This window comes from Mustelus asterias, chromosome 17 (assembly GCF_964213995.1).
Source record: "Mustelus asterias chromosome 17, sMusAst1.hap1.1, whole genome shotgun sequence".
NCBI lineage: Eukaryota > Metazoa > Chordata > Chondrichthyes > Carcharhiniformes > Triakidae > Mustelus > Mustelus asterias.
Window position 1 is genome coordinate 34,786,915 of NC_135817.1, and position 23,709 is coordinate 34,810,623.

The window sequence follows — 23,709 nt, forward strand, 5'->3', positions numbered from 1 at the left end:
AATCCTGGCAGGTCTGCATGACATTACTTGACATGCAAATCAAGCTGTTCAGTAGCCACTGATTTTTTTTTTCTCCCCCCATCTGAACTTTATTAATCCATCTTGAGATGTTATCATGCTTTCAATCTGAATTTTGTTTGAAGATTCCAAGATGAAATGTTGAAAGCCAATAGTTCCTTTTATGATCCACTGATGAAATAGAGCCTGGAGGTTTAGGAAGATGAATTTACTGTGGTTCACTGCTTGTAGTGGAAGGTTTTCTCTTGCTTTACTCCAGGCAAGATGTGAAAAAGCTCCTGTAGTGAAACTTGATTTGGTTCCACAAATAGAACAAAAAAGGCCAGCCTGAATTTTCTGCCTATTGATGATTCTTTATGCAGGACCTCTTCCCTCACTGATCTGCATCTTTCTTCCCCTTCTGTTCCAAAAATGTCTCATTAAAGTCCTTGTCTGAAACCCTAGTTTCTGTCATGTGACCTATGTGTTTCTGGCCATTATCCTCACAAATGCTTTCTGGTACCTAAGCCATTGACGCACAACAGGGTTTGAGTTTCACCCATTCACATATCATTTTTCACACCCATTCTTTGAAATTCCACTTAGAAGCCGAAAAGTCTGCAAGCAGTATTATAACCAATTTATTTTAATTATTTGGATAAGGGCAGTAATTACCCAGAGTAAAGATCTGTTGCATTTTAATGACTTCTTGATGAAATGTTCCGAAAGTTCATTTGCATTCGAATGTTTTGTCCAGACATGAAGATTAGCTTCAGGGCCTTGTGTAGTTCCATGTAAATTGACAGGAAAGAAAGGTCATATGACCCCTCAACAATATTTTACTTTAAAATGTAAAATGTCAACTTTCGAATTTGTATCCATAAATCCAACAGCCTATATTGCATTAGCTTGACACAGTTTTTTAAGGTGACCAACTCTGGTCAGAAAAAAAATTAAGGGATGGTTTGGTGGAGGGGAACCACACTATGGGGCAAGGGTTGCTGGTGAACTTGGTGGTGCATGGGTGTGTTGACAATCCCATGACTGTGTTGGCTGCATGGGAGCCTGTAAGAGCAAAGTGCCGCCGGGGTTATTACTGGACAAATAATCAGGTCAGGCAGCTAGGAACAGTACAAATGTGTCGGTGCATACTGCATAGGTGCAAAGTTAAGGTCTGAAATGGGAAAAGCAACGATCACTTTGATTACTGGACCATCTCTTAAAATCCGGTATGGTTGCTCGCCATGCTGTATATATTAAAGTAAAAGTGAACTTCATGGTTTTTGGTCAAAAAGCTAGTCTGAAAATGTTGACTTTTACATGTGTATAAGGTAGATGTCTTTAGTGAACATCTGATCCTAAGAAATTAAGTTTAAATCTTCCAATAAGTCTGTAAAGTTCTTTCTATTAATGAAACAATGTAAAATATTACTGAACAATGAACTGTAAAAAGGTTCAGAAATGCCAGTTGATGAACTGACAGCTTATTTAAACTTCCTCGCTAATGTCATCAGCGCCTCTTTATCTCCAGCTATTTGAATTAATTTTCATCCCTCTTAACATTGTTGCTTGGAAACCTCCTGAAGTTGCAGTTTGGGAGCATCTATCCAAAGTCTTGGCTCACTTAACCTATTTTTTTGGCACGCTTTGTTTATTCTGTGTATGTCAGCACCCAGTTGGGCTAATAGAAAACTTTGTTGAAATTGTAAAGCAAACTTTTGAGTTTTTAAAAAATAATTGTTGAATAGGTTAGTGCATAGTTTGAAACAAGAATACAATAAATTAATTCGCAAGATGCCACAGTTGGAACGATTTTGAACCGGCTGTGCTTCATCCTGGCAGCCACCAACATTTTGTTACGGCTTTGGAAATCCTTGTAATTTCCCCGCGTGAAAACACGCTCATGATTATATAATGGGCAAGTCCAGAAATATAAGTGCGGTAGATGATGGGGTGCTATATAAGTATCGATTGTTGGACAGGCAATGACAAGCATTCAAGGAGTGAATGGGTGAACTCCAAAAGTTGTTTTATTTCTATTTGGCGCAAGAATGAAAAGGGAACTGTGGCCAAACCATAGCTTACAAGGGAACTTGGAGATAATATTAGATTCAAAGAAGAAGCATACAAATTGGCAAGAAAAAGCAATAGACCTGAGGATTCAGCAAAGGTGGACCAAGGGATTGATTAAGAAAGGGAAAATCGAGCATGAAAGTAAAAACTGACTAAATGTTTCTATTGGTATGTAAAGAGAAGGTTGACAAAAATGAATGTCGGCCCCTTACTGTCAGAAACAGGGGAATGAATAATTGGGAACAAATAGATGGCTGTTGAGCTAAATTAGTACTTAGCTTCTATTTTCACAAAGAAAGACATGAATAATATACCGGAAGTTCTGAGAAACACAAGTTTTAGTGAGGAGCTGAAGGAAATCAGTATTAGTGGAAGTATGGTTTTGGGGAAATTAATGGGACAGTGGTTAGCACTGCTGCCTCACAGCGCCAGAGACCCGGGTTCAATTCCGGCCTTGGGTCACTGTGGAGTTTGCACATTCTTCCCATGTCTGCATGGGTTTCCTCCGGGTGCTCCGGTTTCCTCCCCCAGTCCACAGATATGCAGGTTAGGTTAATTGGTGCTAAATTGACACTAGTGTCAAGGGATTAACAGGGTAAATATGTGGGGTTACAGGAATAGGGCCTGGGTAGGATTGTGATTGGTGCAGACTCGATGGACCAGATGGCCTCCTTCTACATTGGGTACTTAAGGAAGTGGCCCTCGAAATCGTAGATCCACTGGTGGTCATTTTCCAAAATTCTTTAGATTCTGGAATGGTTCCACAGATTGGAAGATAATTAATGTAAGCCCACTATTCAAAAAGGGGGGTCGAGAGAAAACGGGTAACTAAAGACTAGTGAGCCTAACATCAATACTCGAAGTTGGTATAATCCATTATCGAATATTTCATTCCTCAGCATTTGGAAAGCAGTGGTATAATCAGACAAGTCGGTATGGATTTACAAAAGGGAAATCATGCTTGACAATTCTACTGGAATTCTTTGAGGATGTAACTAGTAGAGTTGACTAGGGAGAACCAGTTGATGTGGTTTATTTAGACTTTCGACAACATCTTGCATAGCAGATAACTGTAAAGTTAAAGCGCATGGGACTATGGGTAGTGTGTTGAGATGGATTGAGAGCTGGTTAGCAGACAGGAAGCGAAGAGTTGGAGTAAATTGGCCCTTTTTCAATTGGCAGGCAGTGTCTAGAGGCGGCAGGGGTCTGTGCTGGGACCCCACTCTTCACATATATTAATGATTTGGATGAGGGCACTAAATGTATTATCTCCAAATTTGCAGCTGTTACAAAGTTGGGTGGAAGGATGAGAGCTGAGGAGGATGTAGAGATGCTTCAGCATGGTTTGGACAGGCTGAGTGAGTGGGCATATGCATGGCAAATTTAGTATGATGTGGATAAATGTGAGGTTATCCACTTCGGTAGCAAAAATAGGAAGGCAGATTATTATTTGAAAGGCTGTAAATTGAGAGAGGTGCATACTCAGTGAGACCTTGGTGTCCTCATCAATCACTGAAAGTAAGTGCACAGTTACAACAGGCAATAAAGAAGGCAAATGATACGTTGGCCTTCATAGCGAGAGAATTTGAGTATAAGAATAGGGATGCTTTACTGCAATTGTATAGTGTATTGCTGAGACACCACACCGGGAGTATTGTGTGCAGCTTTGGTTTTCTTATCTGAAAAAGGATGCTTTTGCTATAGAGGGAATGAAGTGAAGGTTTACCAGAATGATTCCTGAGATGGCAGGACTGTCATATGAGGCTAGGATTCTATTCATTGGAGTTTGGAAGAGTGAGAGGTGAACGTTCTTTCTGAATCTACCCTGTCTAATCCTGTTAGATCTTTTTATAAGTGCCTATTTGACAGGGTAGATTCAAAAATAATGTTCCTGATGGTAGGGGAGTCCAGAAGTAGGAGTCATAGTTTGAGGATAAGGGGTAAACCTTTTTAGGACTGAGGTGAGGAGAACTTTTTAGGACCGAGGTGAGGAGAAATTTCTTCAGCCAGAGTTGTGAATCTGTGGAATCTGCTACCACAGAAAGCAGTTGAGGCCAAAATGTTGTTCGATTTCGAGAAGCAATTAGATCTAGCTCTTGGAGCTAAATGGATCAAGGGATATGAAGGAAAGGCAGAATCAGAGTATTGAATTTGATGATCAGTCTTGATCATAATAAATGACAGAGCAGACTTGAAGGGCCAAATGGCTTACTCTTATTTTTATATATGCTTCTATGAATGTTTCAGACCATTATTCGTATAATAATGTGGATTTTGGGTATCAATGCTTACAGACAACACAGATTGGAATGTAGAAAGGAATGAACAAATTTTAATTAATAAACTACGAAAAGTACTGTAGTGCAGGAAGACAGATTGGGAAGATTGATGTCAGATGAAATATATTGTGGATAAATATAAGGTTATTAACTTTGGATAAAAGAGCAAAAGGACCTGTGCGCCATATGGTAAAACAATGTATAATGAATAGTGTCTAATCTCTAGTAGTTGGAAATATAAAGGTTCCTATAAATCCAACAGGTTCTTGGAAAACACAAAATAAATGGAAGTATGCGCTCACATCTCCTACTTCCCCTCCCTTCAGCAGGTCACCTCTCCTCACTCCTCCCACTTGCTCTTCCAGCTGCCTTTGCCACATCGCACTGCACTCCAATCTTCTTTGGCCTATCCTCCCATGCCCCGCATCTCAACTGCTCTATCCCCTTGCGCAGCCTATATTCCTCCTGCCTCATCCCAAACTTGAGTTCCATAATTAAACTGTTGCTTGTCAGGTTTTAGTAATTTGTGCTTGTTTGAATGCTATTTTAAAAGTTAGCTTGAAATCTTGTCCCTTAATTCTTTCTATTTGTATTAATTTCAGGGAACTTTGACCCAAAAGCCATTAATAATTTTTATGACAACATTGGACTCACTGGCCCTGTAGGAGCTGTTCCCCCAAAGCATAGCAAAAAAGGTAAGTTACTAACTGATACTGTATGTTCAATGTTGCTCTTGATGTTTATTTTCTTACAAATGTGTTAGACTGTTTTGACTTTTAATCTGTAACAGGGATAGCACTATGGATTAGAAAATGCTTATTCTAATTATTAACTCCCATGCTACGTCCATGAGAAAATGGGATATACCTCAGCTGTCTTGATTATCCATCTACACCCAAATAATAGAGAAGTAAACTCTTGGATGGCATTAGAGTGGAGGTAGCCTCCATTCAATGAGAACATTCTCTTAATAGAATTGATGGGACAAAATTCAGTCTACTTATGCCTGTACTTGAACTACATAAAATGCATTAAATGGTAGGTTGTTTCCTTGCAATTTCAATTAGTTAGATGTTGGAGAGGAGGTGGGGTTGTTTTGAGTAAGATACAATACACAACCCTAATTTATGAGTAGGGTTTAATCTAGTAAGAAAGTAAAATAGATCAAGTTAGGCCTTTGATTAGATCTGTAACTATGTTTTGAAAGTATGACATAGATGTAAGTACAAATTATGAATTGTATCACTTTTGCAAGATCTTGAGATGACAGTTTGGCCCCTCACTTCTATTCCAGATGCATGAAAGAACAATCAACCTAGTTCCATCTCAACTTCAAAAAAAAATCTATCCACTTTCTTTGTTCTTTTGTTTGGATAGTCTATATGCTGCTGACCGTCAAATCCCCTTGATGTTTTTGTGATAAATTTATCTCTCTATGTCACTGGTTAATTGTTCAGTGAAATCTGTTTTTCTCATGGTTACTTCAGCAAAAACATCTCGGATTTAGATTTTTCCACCTGATTGCTTTTTGAGCTTTTATTGAGATCTATAAGAGGCCCTAATTAAACTAATCTAACCAAGCCTCCACACCCTCAATGATATCTATCCTGAAGACAGGTACTTAAAACCGGACATTAACTTTTTGCTTTTGTACTTGATATCCCTATTCATGAAATCTCGAACCTCAAACTTTTTCCCCCGATCTTATTAACTTAGCTTCCCAATTGTAAAGATTTGTAATTTTGAATCCCTAAGTGTCTGTTTCTCTACTCCTTCTAGAAGTTTTAGCATTTAGTCTGTATGCTTTTGTTCTTTCCAAAATGAATCTCACGTTTATTTTCATTAAATTTTTATCTAATGTCCATATTTCTACACTCTATCCTCCTGAAGGTACTTTGACAAATAACCTTTATCCCTATTTTTGTAGATTCCAAAAAGTTGATATTGTGCATCCCTAGTTCAGAGCAGTTACACTAGAACAATGGTTGTAAACAATTGATGATCATATGCTACCTTGCTACCAACAATTCCTGTTAGACGGACTATCCTGTCACAAGGATGTATCTTTTTTTTGGTTGACTTAGTTGTATCTTTACCTAGCCTCAATCCTTTCATGTGTTTGAAAACCTGCCCTGTTTTGAAGTCTATTCTTGGACACTTCTAATTATCGAAGCTACTGTATATTACAAAATGCTGATTTAGTGGGAAAGGACCCCAGGATGAAGAATTACAGAGGAGATGCAAGTTGTGCAAAATGCTGCCAAAGACAAACCCCAATAGTAAAGAATAGTTCAGAAATGGAGATCATGCAGACAAGGGAATTGTGAAGCAAATAGCTAACCAAGGTATTTCGGGCACATAAGAGAATACTAAATAGGGAAATGTTGGAAATCTTAGCGGGTCTGGCAGCATCTGTGGAGAGAGAAGCAAGAGTTGAACATTAAGTCTATATAGAACATAGAAAGCCACAGCACAAACAGGCCCTTCGGCCCACAAGTTGCGCCGATCATATCCCTACCTCTAGGCCTATCTATAGCCCTCAATCCCATTAAATCCCATGTACTCATCCAGAAGTCTCTTAAAAGACCCCAACGAGTTTGCCTCCACCACCACCGACGTCAGCCGATTCCACTCACCCACCACCCTCTGAGTGAAAAACTTACCCCTGACATCTCCTCTGTACCTACCCCCCAGCACCTTAAACCTGTGTCCTCTCGTAGCAACCATTTCAGCCCTTGGAAATAGCCTCTGAGAGTCTACCCTATCCAGACCTCTCAACATCTTGTAAACCTCTATCAGGTCACCTCTTATCCTTCGTCTCTCCAGGGAGAAGAGACCAAGCTCCCTCAACCTATCCTCATAAGGCATGCCCCCCAATCCAGGCAACATCCTTGTAAATCTCCTCTGCACCCTTTCAATGGCTTCAACATCTTTCCTGTAATGAGGTGACCAGAACTGCGCGCAGTACTCCAAGTGGGGTCTAACCAGGGTCCTGTAAAGCTGCAGCATTATCTCCCGACTCCTAAACTCAATCCCTCGATTAATGAAGGCTAGTACGCCGTACGCCTTCTTGACCGCATCCTCCACCTGCGAGGCCGATTTAAGAGTCCTATGGACCCGGACCCCAAGGTCCCTCTGATCCTCTACACTGCTAAGAATGGTACCCTTCATATTATACTGCTGCTTCATCCCATTGGATCTGCCAAAATGGATCACCACACACTTATCCGGGTTGAAGTCCATCTGCCACTTCTCCGCCCAGTCTTGCATTCTATCTATGTCTCGCTGCAACTTCTGACATCCCTCCAAACTATCCACAACACCACCTACCTTGGTGTCGTCAGCAAACTTAACTTGTTCTATGTTCTATGTTCTAACTCTTTAGAACTGAAGAGCAGTGGAAATATGATGGATTTTATGTTATTGAAGAGAGCAGGTGGAGCAAAATAGAAAGTCAGAGACAGGTTGGAGCTCGGGAGAGATTAAATGACAAAGATGAGTTGGCCATAAGAAAAAGATCGTGGTGATGAAAATGTTAAAGACTAAGGCAGATATTAATAGTGGGAGAACATTTGGAAAACTGTGATCACAATATTATTAGGCTTAGAGTTGTTACAGAATATGACGGTGAAAAATCAAATGTGAAAATATTCAACTAGAGGAGCACTAATTTCATTGAGTTGTAAAGAGTTTTTGCCCAGGTGGATTGGAATCAAAGATTTACAGATAAATGACCAAGCTAAATACAAAAGTATTGGAAAACTGGAAAAGGAAAAGAAGGGCTGAGAACGTGTGAAAATAGATAAGCAGGTAACATTGAATGGATCCCAAAAGATTTTTATAAACATAACTTTAAAAAGATAGTCAAAGAATGGGTTTGGAGGCAGAGGGTACGGCTGAGGTGCTAAATCAGCCCTTAATTAAAGAAAAGGACTTTTGCTTATGGACTTTCCAAAAGCATTTAATAAAGTTCCACATAATAGACTTGTTAATAATGTGGAATTAGAGAGGCAGTGGCCACATGGGTATGAGATTGGCTAAGGGGCAGAGAGCAATGAATGGTGGCGAGCTCGTACAAAACACTGATTTTGCTCCAGCTGGAGAATTGCATTCAATCCTGCACACCACATTTTATGAAAGAGGTCAAGCAAGGCTTTAGGGAGGGTGCAAAGGACATTTACTAGAATATTTTCAGGGGAATAAAGATCTCAGTTACTTGAGATTGAACCGAGAAAGTGAATGAAAAGTTGTTCAAAATCATAGAGACCTGATGCAAGTTGTGCCCGTTCTGAATGTACATTTTCCTAGTTGCTACTCAAACTCATGCTAAATTAAAAGTCTGTCATGAATTTGTGCAATCATGCATCATTTTAAAATGTATATTTTAAGGAACATGCTTTAAAAATGTTCCTTTATATATTTCAAGGATAACCAAGTACAATTTGATAAAACAACTGAAAGTGGGTTTTTTGTAAAGCTTTTTTAATTGGTGTGAATCCACTGCCAGAGTAAGAACAGAAAATGTTGGATAAACTCAGCAGGTCTGACCTCCTACAGAAGTGATTTTGAAACACTGCAAATGACTTGTTTAAAAAAAAATAACTGAAAGAAGGGCTGGTAATTAGAGGATGCAGATTTATGGGAATTGACAAAAGAATAGAGGCGATGTGTGGAAAAATATTGTTTTATACAAGTTATGACCTAGAAAGCACTGTCAGAAAGGGTGTTGAAAACAGCTTCAAGAATAACTTTGAAAAGGCAATTGGATCAATACTTAAAGGGGATACATTTGTGGGGCTACTGGCAAAGAACATGGAATGGGATGAATTGCTAGTGCAAATACAACCTGCCAAATCGCCACCACCTGTGCTGCATCATTATTTGATTTGTGGCATTACTCACAAAAGAAATGGATTTCTTGTAGCACGCCTGAAGTTATAACTAAAAATCAAGCAAAAATTACTAATTGCAATTATGTTTACACTTGCACAGTTTCTTGATTTACAACCTCTTGTCACTTAATATTTGGTCTTATCGTTCCTCTAAATCACTTAAATGCCCTGGGCAATGTTTTTTTTTGCCATTTTTCGCTCAACTTTCAGATGGGGCAAGTTTGGTTTTGAACAAAAAACAATCTATTTCACAACATTAAATATGCAGGTTTAATGGTCTGTTGCCACTTAAAGCCTTAGTTTTAACCTGTAAACTTTAACCTACCAAAACCCTGACATTCAAATTTCTCAAGCTATCTTTTTGTTTCTTTACGATTCTTATCAAAACTTAGCAGAGAATGGCTGCACAAAATACCAAAGTGTGGCACGTAACATTTCTGTTTTAAATAAACTCAGCAATTCTGATGCAAATTGTTCCTTTCTTGAGTGTTATTTTCTCTGGTTGCTGCTCAAATTAGTTTATAGGATGCACAATTGGTCATGACCTAAAACAATTGTGCATTGTTTTAAAATGTGACTTAAAAAGCAAGTTTTGCTTCAAGATATATTTGAGTGGTAACTCGGTTCAGTTTGATTAAACGCCTAGCTGAAAGTACTGTTTATAGCATTTGTGAGTAGTGTTGATCCACCACCTGAGTAACCTGATTTTAAATTGCTGAAAATAACTTTTTTTTAAAAAACATGCAGAACCGTTTGCTAGTTGTATTGGTGTCAGTTCTGTAGTAAATTTTTAAAGATCAGAAGTTTTTAAAACATTTCTAAGTGTCTCCTTGTGCCCAACATTGACAGCTTAATTTTTAGGGCCTTTGTGAAAGCATGTAAATGATACTTAGCAGGAACTCTCAACAGTGATTAATTTGTCCTGGGGCATGGTCAGTTTTACTTATTGTGCAATGCTTTGAAAGTAGCACACAGAATTGTGGAAATTTGATTTGCCTATAATGTAATTTTTGCTTAAAACTTTTTAGGTTTAGTCGGGTACATCAATTTCAGATGAATTGCACTGAAAAGCTGGCACTGCCTAGCAAACTCTTGGTAGGATGTCTGAAGGTTTTTAATGGTGGTAGCTCATTATGTTTAAATAAGAGACAAAAGCAGGGAAGGCCTGCAGTTGGAAAGTAAAGTGCGGAATGAGGTTTTTTTTGGTAAAGGGACGCAATTATTTAGCCTAGCTCTTAAACGTATTACATATCTCGAGCAATACCATGCGAGACCTTTTGGTATGATGTATTAAATATAGTATATCAGCTTGTGCTTCTTGCCTCAAGTGATGGGTGCTGCCCACGAAGCACGATCTTGATACAGCAAGATATGAACTACAATGGGAGTGGACAAGCTACCACTGAACAGCTGTTGATATAAAGGAAGAACTTTTATTTCCATAGCAACTATAATTAGGGTATTTCCAAAAGCTTCACAGCATAAAATTACCAAAATACTATGTAGTTACCAAAATTAAGTCACTCTAATACATCTTGTAACATGTGTTCTTTCATTTATAAAATAACATCTTAAGCAATACCACAGACGATCTGGTAGTTATATCGTAACGAGAACTTGCATTTATGTAACATCTTTGACATAGTAAAATATCTCCAGATGCTCAACATAAGTAATTTCAAATAAAATTTGAGATGAAGCCACATAAGTAAATATTAATATAGATGACCGGTTTTAGGGAATGTCCTAAGCTAATAAGAGAGACGGATAGGTTTAGGGAGAAATTTCCAGAGTTTGGACCTTGGCAGCTGAAAGTGCAATCACCAATAATAGAGCAATTAAAATGTCATTGTGGTTTCAACTGGGGAAGCACAGAGACCTGAGAGTGTGGTTAGCTTGGAGGAGGTTAGGGAGAGGCATGTCCACAGTTGGATTTGAAATCAAGGATGTGAATTTTAAAATGCAATATCAGCGAGGAAGCACAGGTGCAGAGATGCCAGCATTGGACTGGGTTGGGTATAGTAAGCAGTCTCACAATACCAGGTTTAGTTGGAATCATGAGCTTTTGGAGTGGTGCTACTTCATGGGGTGAGTGATGCCTGATGAAGGAGTAGCGCTCAGAAAGCTCGTGATTCCAAATAAACCTGTTGGACTTTAACCTGGTGTTTTGAAACTTCTTACAGGAAGCATAGGGCAATGGATGAACAAGACAGGTGCAACAGTGGTTTGGATGAGCTCAAGTTTATGTAGAGTGCAAGATGAGAGCATTGGAATACTCAGATCTAGAGATGGGGCGCAGGTGTGGGTTTCAGCGGCAGATTAGTTGAGGCGAGATGGAGTCATGTGATGGTAGACAGTTTGAAGCATATATGTACTTTGCAGCTCATGCTTGGATCAAGAAGAGAAATCGGTGCTTGTGGATACTTGTGGTTGTTGGAAGCCAAGCATCTCAGTCCCAGGAGCCTGCAGCAGGAGTTCCTCGGGGTATTGTCCGAGACTGAACCCTCTTCAGCTGCAACATCAATGACCTTCCCTACATCAAACTCAGAAGTGGGGATGTTCACTGACATGTTTACCACCATTCAGAACTCTTCAGATGCTGAAGTAGTCCATGTTCATATGCAGCAAGAGCTGGACAATATCTTGACTTGGGCTGTTAAATGCAAGTAGCATTCACATGGCGCAAGTGCCAGACTGACTATCTCCAACAAGAGAGAATCTAACCATCTCCCTTTGATATTCAATAGCGCCATTGTTGAATCCTCACTATCAACAGCTTAAGGTTACCATTGAATGGCGGCTGAACTGGGCCAGCAATAAAAATATTGTGGTTATAAGAGCAGGTCAGAAGCTGGGAATTCTGTGCATAGTAACTCACTCCTTGCTTCTCCAAAGTTTGAACACCATCAACAAGACGGACAGGAGTGTGATGGAATACTTTTCTGTTGCCTGGATAAGTTCAGTTCCGACAACACTCGAGGCTTGATGCCATCCAGTACTGAGCCACCCCATTTGATTGCCACTCCATCGATCAACTTAAACATTCACTCCCTCCACCAGTGATGCACAGTGGCAGCAATGCATACCCAATACAGGATGCCAAGCTTCCTTCAACAGCACACCCGGAATCATGACATTTGCCACGTTAGCTTTAAGGCGTTCCTTGGGATCAAGGATAATTTGCTTCCACTCTGGTTCAATGGTGCTGAGATGGCTGATAAGTCCACTGTGCAATCTGCCACGTCTGGTTGAAGGATTGGTTAGATGGGTTGCTTAGACGTTTGCGTGCTCCTTCCAAATTTCATCCACATATATTCCTGAAAAGGTCTCTGTGTTTGGTGCCTTCCTGGATGAGCCATGTCCACTTTGGTTGGGCCCAAGGCAGGGTCTCCTGTGAGCTGGCAAAGATGTTTGATCATTTCTGGAGTTCTTTGCGGGTGTAAGTCTTGTGTCAGGCATGTGAATGACATGTTCCACTCAGTGGAGCTGGTTTTGAATAATCAGTATCTCATTGATGGGCTCCTTGGCCTGGGAGAGGATGCTGCTCTTGAGCAACCTTTCTTGCCACTGGATTTGGAGGGTTTTACAAACGCACTGCTAGTAAGTCTTGTCCAGTGTTATGAAGTGCCCTGCTGTAGGTTGTCCAAGTCTCTGAAGCATATAACAGCACGGGGATCACTGCTATCTGGTAAACCTTTATCGTGGCTTTGGGTTTGAAATCCTGGTCCTCAAATACTCTTTTGCTCAGTCGACCAATGGCTGAATCAACATGTTTGTGGCTGATTCGATGAAAATTATGCTGAAAGTCATCTCCTGGAACAAAAATGAGCAGCCTACATTGCCTATCAAAACAATCCAAGGTGACAAGTCAGGAAGGCAGCATTCCAACAGCTCAGCAGTACCCTGTGATGGTATCCAAGGGTGAACCAGCATCGATGGGAGAGTTCATAGAAATCATAGAAACCCTACAGTGCAGAAGGAGGCCATTCGGCCCATCGAGTCTGCACCGACCACAATCCCACCCAGGCCCTACCCCCACATATTTACCCGCTAATCCCTCTAACCTACGCATCTTAGGATTCTAAGGGGCAATTTTTTACCTGGCCAATCAACCTAACCCGCACATCTTTGGACTGTGGGAGGAAACCGGAGCACCCGGAGGAAACCCACGCAGACACGAGGAGAATGTGCAAACTCCACACAGACAGTGACAGTTGCGACAAGCAATCAAATGAATGAGGGAAAAACAACAACCTTCACCAACACGACCGAAGTATTTGACTAAATAGTTCTGTGAATTGTTCTTCAAAAGTTTTGATGTCCAAAAAGCTTTATCACAACCTTGCATTGTTTCTTGATGGTATAATGGCAACTATCTTGAGAGATCTGAAACAGTTCCCTTCAAAATCTTGATCTGTATCTGTGATAGTCTCCGTACTATTTACAATCTATCTGATGGCGGCTATTCACACCGTCAAAGATCTTCTGTCCGCTGGTGTCGGTGTTAAAGACCATGCATATGGAAAACTCTAACCTCAGTCACTTCCGTGCCAAAACTAAATTGACCATCGTAGCCATGCATGATCTACAGTTTGTAGGTGACCGCAGTGTTTTCATCCATTGTACATGAGATTTGCAAACTCACTGTCAATCTCTTCAATTATTCATACAAGAAACTCTGCCTGTCTTTAAATGTTGCCAAAACAAAACTCAGATCAACGCACATCTGGGAAGTGAAATTTTCTACCTCCCATATATGTTGAAGGAGAGGTTCTTGAATATGCTTGAGCACTTCCCATGCTTTGACAGACACATTTCTCAAATTGATGAATAGATCCAGCACTGAATCACCTGCGCTAGCTTGGCTTTCTATAAATTACTGCAAAGCGCAGTAGATGGCAAATACCGCCAAATCAGCAAAAGTTCTATTGTGGAGAGCAGATAACACACACTACTGTACTGCAGTGCAACCTGAACCGTGTATCAGCAACATATTAGAGCGCTCGGGAAATTCCAGCAGTGATGCTCCAGTTGCATCCTCTGGATTTCATGAGCAGACTGTTCAGCAAATGCTAGTGTCGTTCTTAAAGCCATTTCCACAAGCATTTGGGCGAAAGTCCTATAAAATCAACTTCACTGAAATAGATACTCTGATCGAATGGCTGGAGAGCATCTCCTCCCTATGTTCTGTTTACTCAGCTCTCAAATGATGGAGCATTCCAGAAGGGCAAAGGAAATGGTCCAAAGGCACTCTGAAACTCTCCTTGAAGTTCAGCAGAATTGACATTAATGACTGTGAGGAGCTTGCTACTAATCATTCAAAATAGCAGCAACTTGTCCATTAGAATGGATGCAAAGTCTTAATGATGAGGCAGAGTGGTGGCAGAGAAGGAAAGGAAGCAAATCTTGCACTCTAGATCCGTCTACCTCGTGGGACATCCTGCCCCATGTGCCCAAAGATATTTGAATCGCCTATCGGCCTGTTCAGAAAGCTAATGGCATTTGCTACCAAATAAACCTGTTGGGCTTTAACCTGGTGTTGTTAAAACTCTTACTGTGTTTACCCCAGTCCAATGCCGGCATCTCCACACCATAGTTACCTGTGGATCCGTGTCAGAAACTCACAACCGAATTGAATCTAGGGACAGCTGAAGATGACACTTCTGTAGCCAGATGCTGAAGCCACAAAAAGCAAATGCAAAAACAACCAATGAACCTGTTTATTGTGATGTGACTAAAGGAGGAATGTTGGCCCAGAGAATTCTCCTCTTCTCGGATATGTGTCGCCACTATGACAGGCAGGTAGAACCTCAGTTTCTTTGCCAAAAGATGCCATCTCTGATAATGTCTCAGTAATGCACTGAAGTGCTAGCCTAGATTAAGTGTTGAAGTTATGGAGTGTTTTTGTAAGGGAGCAGCAGAGAAATTGCAAAATACAAATTTTTTTGAAAGTTGTCCAAGTAATTTGTTTTAATCTGGTGTAAATGGTATTTCATGTGATACTATGTTTTAGTTATTATTGAGCTTGTGACTTGATTGAGATTTAGTGGAGTGGAACAACAAACAACTGGAACCAGTGGAAAAAGTATTAACCATAATTAGTGACATATTAACACAACGCTTTGTAGGTTACAATGTGTGACCTGTTCATTTCTCCAAACCCATGAAGAAGAAACCATGTTTTGTACAAAGTACTGTTTCTGACTAATTTGTTGTGGAGAATTTGATTGTGAGCGAACATTTGCTAAAGTTTCCATTTAACTTTGATGTTAGAATATTTACATTCCACAATCACACAAGTCAAGCTTTTGTAGTAGGTTTATGGCTGATATCTCCTATATTTGTAGTTTTAGCATAGTAGAAAGTGATTCTAAACATGAGGCTTTCTCATTGTTTAAATGGGGTAGATTGGTGTTTGATCGCATTCTGCAGTGGAGTCAGGTTTTATCCCTGTAAAACATTGAAATCATGATTTTATTTCAGTCCTCGAGTATTGAAAACAGATGAAGTCGTTTCATTGAATCATAGAATCTATAATGCTGAAGGAGGCCATTCAGCCCATCAAGTCAGCACCGACAACAATCCTACCCAGGTCCTATCCTCATAACCCCACATACTTACCCTCCTAATCCCCCTGACACTAGGGTCAATTTAGCATGGCTAATCAACCTAACCCACATATCTTGGAGTGTGGGAGGAAGCGGGTGCACCCAGAGGAAACGCACGCAGACACGGGGAGAATGTGCAAACTCCACACAGTCACCCAAGGCCGGAATTGAACCTGGGTCCCTGGCGCTGTGAGGCAGCAGTGCTAACCACTGTGCCACCATGCTGCTGAAGAGAAGAGTAATATGAGGATATCCCAGTCACTCCTTACTTGAACTAGCTGTTGAGGCACAGGAGGTGATGTCGACAATGTGGCTTGAATGTGGAAAGTGCATTCCTCATTCAGCATAAATGGTATGGCATAAATGGAGGAGCAGGATGAGAAAATAAGACTTGGAAGGAACTTGCATGTAAAACCTCATTGTGTCGTGTTGTTAAAATTTTTATATCAACTTGGAGAAGATGAAAATTTGCACAACTCCAATTTAATTCTTCGTCTCACAAAATGTAAATCTTAAAGTCAGATTTCAAAATAATATTCATCTGGGATAAATCAACTGCATCATTTATTTGTTGGTGTAGTTGAATTGGAGATGGAATAATACCAATCTATTCCAGTTGTTACAGCTCAATTGTACAAAGGTGTTGCAGGGTGAGAATTGACATTAGCATCCTTTTTAACAAACTAATTTTTAAACTGAGCATCCTTTCCGATTAAACTCAAGCCTTCATGTTGTAGGTTAAAATGCACAAAATGAAAATGTTTCATAACTCGGCCTGTAAGGTTTCTTTTTCCGTGGTAACATTCTCCTCACGTGCAGTATATTTATTTTGAAAGTATGCATTTTAGAAGCTTCATATTAACATTCAAACACCTGAGTAGCCTGAGGTTTCAAGAGCTTATGAATGCAGCCTGTGGGAATACAGAAGGATAAAACCCTGGTTGATATCATAAACTTGTCTTCACAATCTAATAGTCCAACAGGCATCCATCCATTAACTGGTATTTATTTCGACACCTACTGGTCCTGTTAAAATCCATTATTCTTTTGGTGGAAGTGATGTTCTTGAACCAAACTTGAGGCCAACCCGTGGGCATACTTCACAGCAAAACTGAAGAACTTGTAAATTATTTTCTCACCTTAGTGCTATCCCACCAATGATGTCTGTGCAGGATTGTCTGTGCATGAATCTTTGGGTTTCATGAAGGTGTCAGCTGCTCTTATGTTTTGTTGGATTTTTTTTATTCAGTAGTTTACCCTAGTGGTGTGAAATAGCTAGATAAATGTTTAAGAAATGTGCTTTATGTATTGTATCTAGTTGTGGCGTCTTACGTGTGTGTTGGGGTTGTGATGTAGGTTTTCAGAGGTTTGCCCCTTTATCCCTCTCAATCTTCATGACTTGTCTTGTACAGACCCTTCAGGTACTCTAGAGAGAAAAGCAAGGAAAATTAGTGTGACTTCAAAGTTAAAGAAGGACTCCTCTGATTTCCAGGCTGCTCCAGCTGAGGGTGGGTACTTCCGTGAATGTCACCTGACTACCAGATTGGAGTAGATATTCTCAGCTCATAAGGCAAAAGGACCAGTCCAAAATGTTTTTTTTAAATAAACTTATTGTTCTTGATTTTTATATTTTCAGACTTTGAACATTCAATTAGCACCTTGGATTGATGTTGTCTAATTCTTTAAACTGTCATTGCTTTTAATATTATATATTTTAAGATACTTTGGCCTATTGGTCCCTTGAAGAAAGCAGTTTTATTGACTATATTTGGAGTAATAGCTCTCATGTTTCATGTTTTGTCTGCTAATTGTATAGTAAACATAGTGATATGGTTTAATTTGAATTCCTGTTTACACCGTTCTAATAATGATGCGTTCCTTTATCCAATCATCTTCAAAAGGAATTTCACTCTGCAGAGGATCTAATGAGATTTTCATGCTGCATTGTTCCTCAGACTTCATAGTGTCACAGATACTGGATACTAATGATTTTGGACAGAGCTTTTCTCTTTGATCTCTGGTTTTTTACCTGCAGCATTAAGGGTGAATTTTCCCTGGTCCACTGGAGGAGCTATGAAGCTGATGCATAACTGTTTCAATTTATAGTCTTAACGGTCCAGGAACTTCCAAAGCAAAAATTCTCATGTAACATAATATGACCCATGTCAAATGTTTTGCAAATGTAGTTTGGATTTGACAGCCATTTGTTTATACTGGGAGAAAGGGTCAAACGATTGAGAGGTTTTGGAGGGGTGGAAGTGGAATCTGCAGTCTACTGGCAAGCAAATATTCTTGAACTATAAAATTTGAATTATTCAGTAACTTGAATTTAGTAATGAGCAAAATAGAGTTTAATGTTTTACAAATGCAAATGTAGTCAAGTAATGCAAATTCAGCAAATCTGAATTGAACTTTTGAAAATGCTGAGTCAGTGCTGCTGGATAGTTCAGTATCTTCAGATGACATTGAAGATTTTAAAATTCAGGAAGCTGGGAGTAGAGAATTCCTGAATCTGCATCCTGATCTTCACCAAAGTCACTATATCCCCACTATCCGGCCACAAATATTCATGGAAACTACACCATTAGTAGCATATCGCATAGACACTATAAACAGAAATACAAAGGAAAAGTGCTGCAAATACTCAGGCCAGGCAGCAAATGTGGAGAGAAATGGAGTTAACATTTCAAAGCATTAACTATTTCTCTCCATGGATGCTGCCTGACCTACTGAGTTTAGCAGCTTTTTATTTCCAATTTCCAGCAGCTGCAGAATTATGCTTGCGACACTCAACAGCATTTCTTTCTCCCGACTGAGTTGTGTTTTTTTTACATGCTGGCACATCGTAGGAAAGCGTGTAATTGATAAAATGCATTGTCTGCCTTTTTGAATTATGCTTTTGAATAACATAACCTGACAACCATTAGGCCATAAGTCAGGCAGTAACTTTGTGTCCTTTGACCACGGTGCTTTATCCTCCCCGACCTCTCTGCAGTTTTCAATGTATTAGGCAGTGCTAACCTGCCCCATTACCTCCCCTTCAGGATCCATCTCTGTGGGACAGTCTTGCATGGTGACAATTGGTGCATTTTTGGCAAAGCTGTCCCTGCATTCACCTCCATAGTTTCCCCACCTATCCATTCTTACATCCTTCCTCATTAGATCATCTACAACCACTGGGTAAACCTTCCTGTGTATGCTGACAAAGCCTAACTCCATCTCTTTTCCTCCTTCCTTAAACTCATGCTTGTTTTTTTGCAGACAGACTGTGGTTGAGCCACGCATTCCTCCAGTTGAAAGTAAGAGCAAACCATTCTTTGTGGCACCCACTAAAAATTCTGCACTTTGGTCACCAATTCACCTTCATGCCTGGCTGCACCTTTGCCATGTGTAACCTGTTTGACCAAAAGTTGATTTTCAACATCCATATTAACTCCAACTCCAAGACTGCTTACTTTAATCATTGCAACGTTTCCAGCTTCAACCTTGCTGCCAAAAATCTTCTGTCTTTTCAATGCTCTACATGATGGTTATCAGATCTCCATCTTCCATGAACTCCAAATCACCCAGAACTATGCCACAGACATCCTATTTCATACTAAACTCAATTTTCACATCATCCCAGCCCTTGCTGATCTACATTAATTTCCTGTTCCCAACAAATCAAATGTAAAAGTTTTATCCTCATCACCCACATTATATGTAACGCCCCCAGCTTAAAGTCTCAATCCTTCTTTCTGTTTTTTTGTATCTCCTTTCCTTCCTATTCAGTACTTGAATAGTGGTAGGACCTGTGCCTTTGAAGCCTCATGAGGATATGAGAACTTAATCTGGGTTGATAGTTCTTTGCAGCATTGATGGATTCCTGCACTGTTAATGTTGTCATTCACATGAGCCATTAAACTGAGATCCTACCTGCCTAATCAACTGGAAATTTCATGGTGTTATTCATAGAAGTGTCCAAATTAATTTGTGGTATATTTCTTTGCTGTTTTCAGACCTCCCTGTGTACAATTTGCCTATTTTGCTTGTGCAATAATCATTATACTCCAAAAGTAATGTATTAGTTGTGTGCTTTGGGACATCCTGAAGATGTGACAGATATAAGAGCAGTTTTTTTTTCCTTCGTGGGTAGCCAAGTCTTCAATCATCTTGACTGTTCTTCAGGATGCCCTTCCAAACCTGTGCACCTCTCCTTCACGGACTTTAAAAGGCTTCTTAAAACCAATCACTTTGACTCAGCTATTTGAAAGAGGAGTTTAATCACAAGCTATTGGAAACCAAGACTGACTCAGTTTCGACTCGACTCCCTTTGTGAAATAGTTTAATTAAAAGTGCTGAATAAATGGAAGTTGCAATTAACCAGATTGGCTAGGATCTAAGTGGGTGACATTTCTGACTTAGCAGACACGTTTAACATATTAATCAAATACTGAGATGTACACAGCAGATTTATAAAGTCAGCTTCCTGTAAAGAAAATTAGGTTCATGATGCATGATATGAATTGGCCAACATGTTCAGAGGAAGAATAGATGCACTGAGTTGTGACTCTCCAGCATACAATGGTCCATCCAACTTTTGCCTTGCACAAACAGCATGTCATCTGCCTCCCTGGTAATTTTTAAACACTTTCTGAATTTGTGCATTAATTGCCCATCAAACTCACTACAGTAAATTAAAGCTTATTATTAACAGTCTAAGTTCCCTTTTAAGTATGTAATTATGTTATTCAATCTTTACTGTTCCCAGAAAGGGAACAATTTAAACTGCTGAGTCTCAGTCCGGAACATAGGGAATTTTATTTTTGCTTGCATTTTTCTCTCTTGTTTTTTTTCTGTCAAACTAATCCCTCTTTCCTGCTCCACGTTTATTTTTCTATCCCTGATTTTGATTCTGTTCTCCTTCCTCCTTCATGGTTCCTCTATTTCTGAATCCTGGAATCTCATTGGTTTCACCTTGTTGGTCCTAGATGTCTAATTGCCCTTGTTATCAATTCTCACTATCAACAAGTTATAGTGCAAATGATCCTGCTGAAAGACGCAGCAAAAAGTCTTAATTCCAGGCACACGCAAGATGTCCATTATTTTTCAAAATGTCAGTTAAAGCATGGTTTGTTTGAATTCTCTAAAATAGAGATTTCATCTAATTATAGACCATTTTGCAATGCACCCTCTTATATCTGTAGTTAGTGGCAGAGGAATGTATTTCATCTGGGAAAGTAAGATTGGCTAAATTTGTCAACTCTGATTAGTAGTTTAGCCATAGATAAGTGCATGTTTAACATTTGCTTGGAAGAAAAGTAAATATAATCCAGCTTTTTGTGTTGGGAATACACTGGCCTAAAGTTGCCACGGAACGTCTTGTGCTGAGCAATTCTTTAGAGCATAGGCAATTATTCAAAATTGATCACTACAAATACCGTAAGCCCTTGTTTATATTTAAAGTTATTAGTGTCACAAGTAGGCTTGCATTAACACTGCAATTACATTACTGTGAAAATCCTCTATTTTTGCCACACTCCGGCACCTGTTCAGGTATACTGAGGGAGAATTTAGCATGGCCAATGCACCTAACCAGCACGTCTTTCGGACTGCGTGAGGAAACCTGGAGGAAACCCACGTAGACATGGAGAGAATGTGTAGACTCCAGCTGGGAATTGAACTCGGGTCCCTGGCACTGAGTGCTAACCACCATGCCATCATTGCCCTGTTCTATGTCCTCAAAGCCTTGCTGAAAAAATGCAAATCCCCACCAAAAGAGAAAATGCTGGAAAATCTTATCAGGTCTGGCAGCATCTGTAAGGAGAGAAAAGAGCTGACGTTTCGAGTCCAGATGACCCTTTGTCAAAGCTAAAAGGCATAGAAAGTGGGAGATATTTATACAGTAGAGTGGGGGAATGAAAGATGAGTCATAGCCACAAAAACAAGAGAAAAGGTCTAGAGGTGCTAATGGCGGTCCATTGAGACAATAGAAGCTGTGAAAGGCCAAATGGCAGAGAGGCTGAAATCAGAGGGCAAACTGTGACAGATGAAGATGTGGGGGGACATGGGAGATGCGTGGGAGAGAGGTAAAATTGAGAAGTAAAGGGGGAGAAAGGTAAGAAAAGGCGGGGGGGGGAAGAAGAAAAATAAAGACGATAAGGAAATATAAGATAGAGAACAGTTAAAAATTAAATAAAATGAAAACAAAGTGGTTGAGGTGGGATAATAATCTAAAGTTGTTGAATTCGAGACCGGAAGGCTGTAACGTGCCAAGCCGGAAGATGAGATGCAGTTCTTCCGGTTTGCGTTGAGCTTCACTGGAACATTGCAGCAGGCCCACATGTCTGTCCATGACCGATTGATAACTTGAGGCAATGACAACTGCTCCAGATACCAAAAATATGTTCCTGTGTGTTGGATGTCTTAATGCCAGGGCCAGTGCAAGAGTGTTTGCTGAACTAGGTGAACTTGCAGCCTGTTGCTGCAGATCATGCATCTTTTCCTTTACAACCCGAATTAAATCATATTGCCAAACCTATCAATTGCCTGAGAAATTGCTGTTAAACATGTAAATGGCTATGACACTTCTAATGTTTGCAACTACCCAAATACATTTATTTGTGATTTTTCTTTTCTGTAGCCTCACCTTACAGAACATTGTCTGGCCGTGTGCTGCCATTTCAAAATATTTGCAATCCTAAAAAAATCAATTTATTTGGCCGTGATGAATTCTAAATTATATTGTGAAGCTGTTGATGTTATGGTTTTAAACAGGACCAATTCTATTTCCCTTACTCCTTATAGAGTTGTGGCTGTTTCTCATTTTCATGTTTTTAATCTTGAAGCTTGAATATCCATAAAGAAAAATGTTGCACTGCATCATAGTCCAGCAAATGAATGTATACTGGCAGCTGTGCACACCACAAATTTTAATAGTGATTAAGCTAAATTATGGCACAGGGGACCATTGCATTAAAGAAATAAAGGAGCAGCAAAGTGATTATAGTGGGTCAAAAGCTAGTCTTAGTCTTCCTTCTCTGGGACACCACATATTGATTTAGGTATAAATTGTGATATCTTTTAGTTACGGTCAATGCGCTACTGTAATGCAGTTATTACCATTGCATCGGAGATCTCAAAAAAAGTTGTATCAGACTTCTTCACTTCCATCAATGCTGCACAAAACAATAATCATTTGAAATTGAAAAGCTAGTAGACTGATCTTTTTGTATAAAACAAAATTTGAAATATTTGCATTTCATTTCTCCGTGTGTTACTAAATGAAATAGGATTTTCTTTATTGTACTATTTTGTCCCATGCCACATTTTGCAATTAAATTAGATTCAGTTTAACAGAGACTATTAAAACTAATTCAGAATAGTTTAAATCTTTATTTGGAAGAGCATTGCATTCAATTTGCATTACATTAACTGCATTACAGTAGCGCATTGACTGTAACCAAAATATATCACAATTTATACCTAAATCAATATGTGGTAGTGTCCCAGAGAAGGAAGACCACCTTTTGACTTGCTATAATCACTTTGTTGCTCCTTTATTTCTTTAATGCAATGGCCCACACACCTAGTTCATATCCATAAATCCTTGTACAAGAGGTGTCCAGGGGAAGTGCTGAGCAAAGGCCAGGTCCTAATCCCGTATCTTGCCCATTATGTAAACGAATGGGAATCATGTCTAAAAACACTAAATGCAAGTTGTTCAAATTCAAGCTCTTGTACAACACTTGCTAGTAATATTTCACTTTGCAACTTGCTCATAAAGAGGTTTTCCCCACTTTCCTGGCTGCACAGTGATGCCTGACATTCAGGAAGTTTTTAGTTTTGCTTATTTGCTTCTGTCCTCTGTTTAAAAATTTA

General features: G+C 39.6%; 1 protein-coding gene across 6 annotated transcripts in view; it reads left to right on the plus strand.

Moving 5' to 3' along the window:
• The window catches only part of tab3 (TGF-beta activated kinase 1 (MAP3K7) binding protein 3), a 119,553-nt gene that overhangs the window by 89,181 nt on the left and 6,663 nt on the right, over positions 1-23,709 (plus strand). For 2 of the 6 annotated variants that reach the window (XM_078232520.1, XM_078232524.1), the window contains 2 exons: positions 4,952-5,044; positions 17,262-17,357. In XM_078232520.1, the coding sequence (XP_078088646.1) occupies positions 4,952-5,044; positions 17,262-17,357 (189 nt within the window). Of the gene's footprint in view, positions 1-4,951; positions 5,049-17,261; positions 17,358-19,110; positions 19,149-23,709 lie in introns of all 6 variants that reach the window. The other 4 variants (XM_078232521.1, XM_078232525.1, XM_078232522.1 and 1 more) reach the window with 3 other exon arrangements.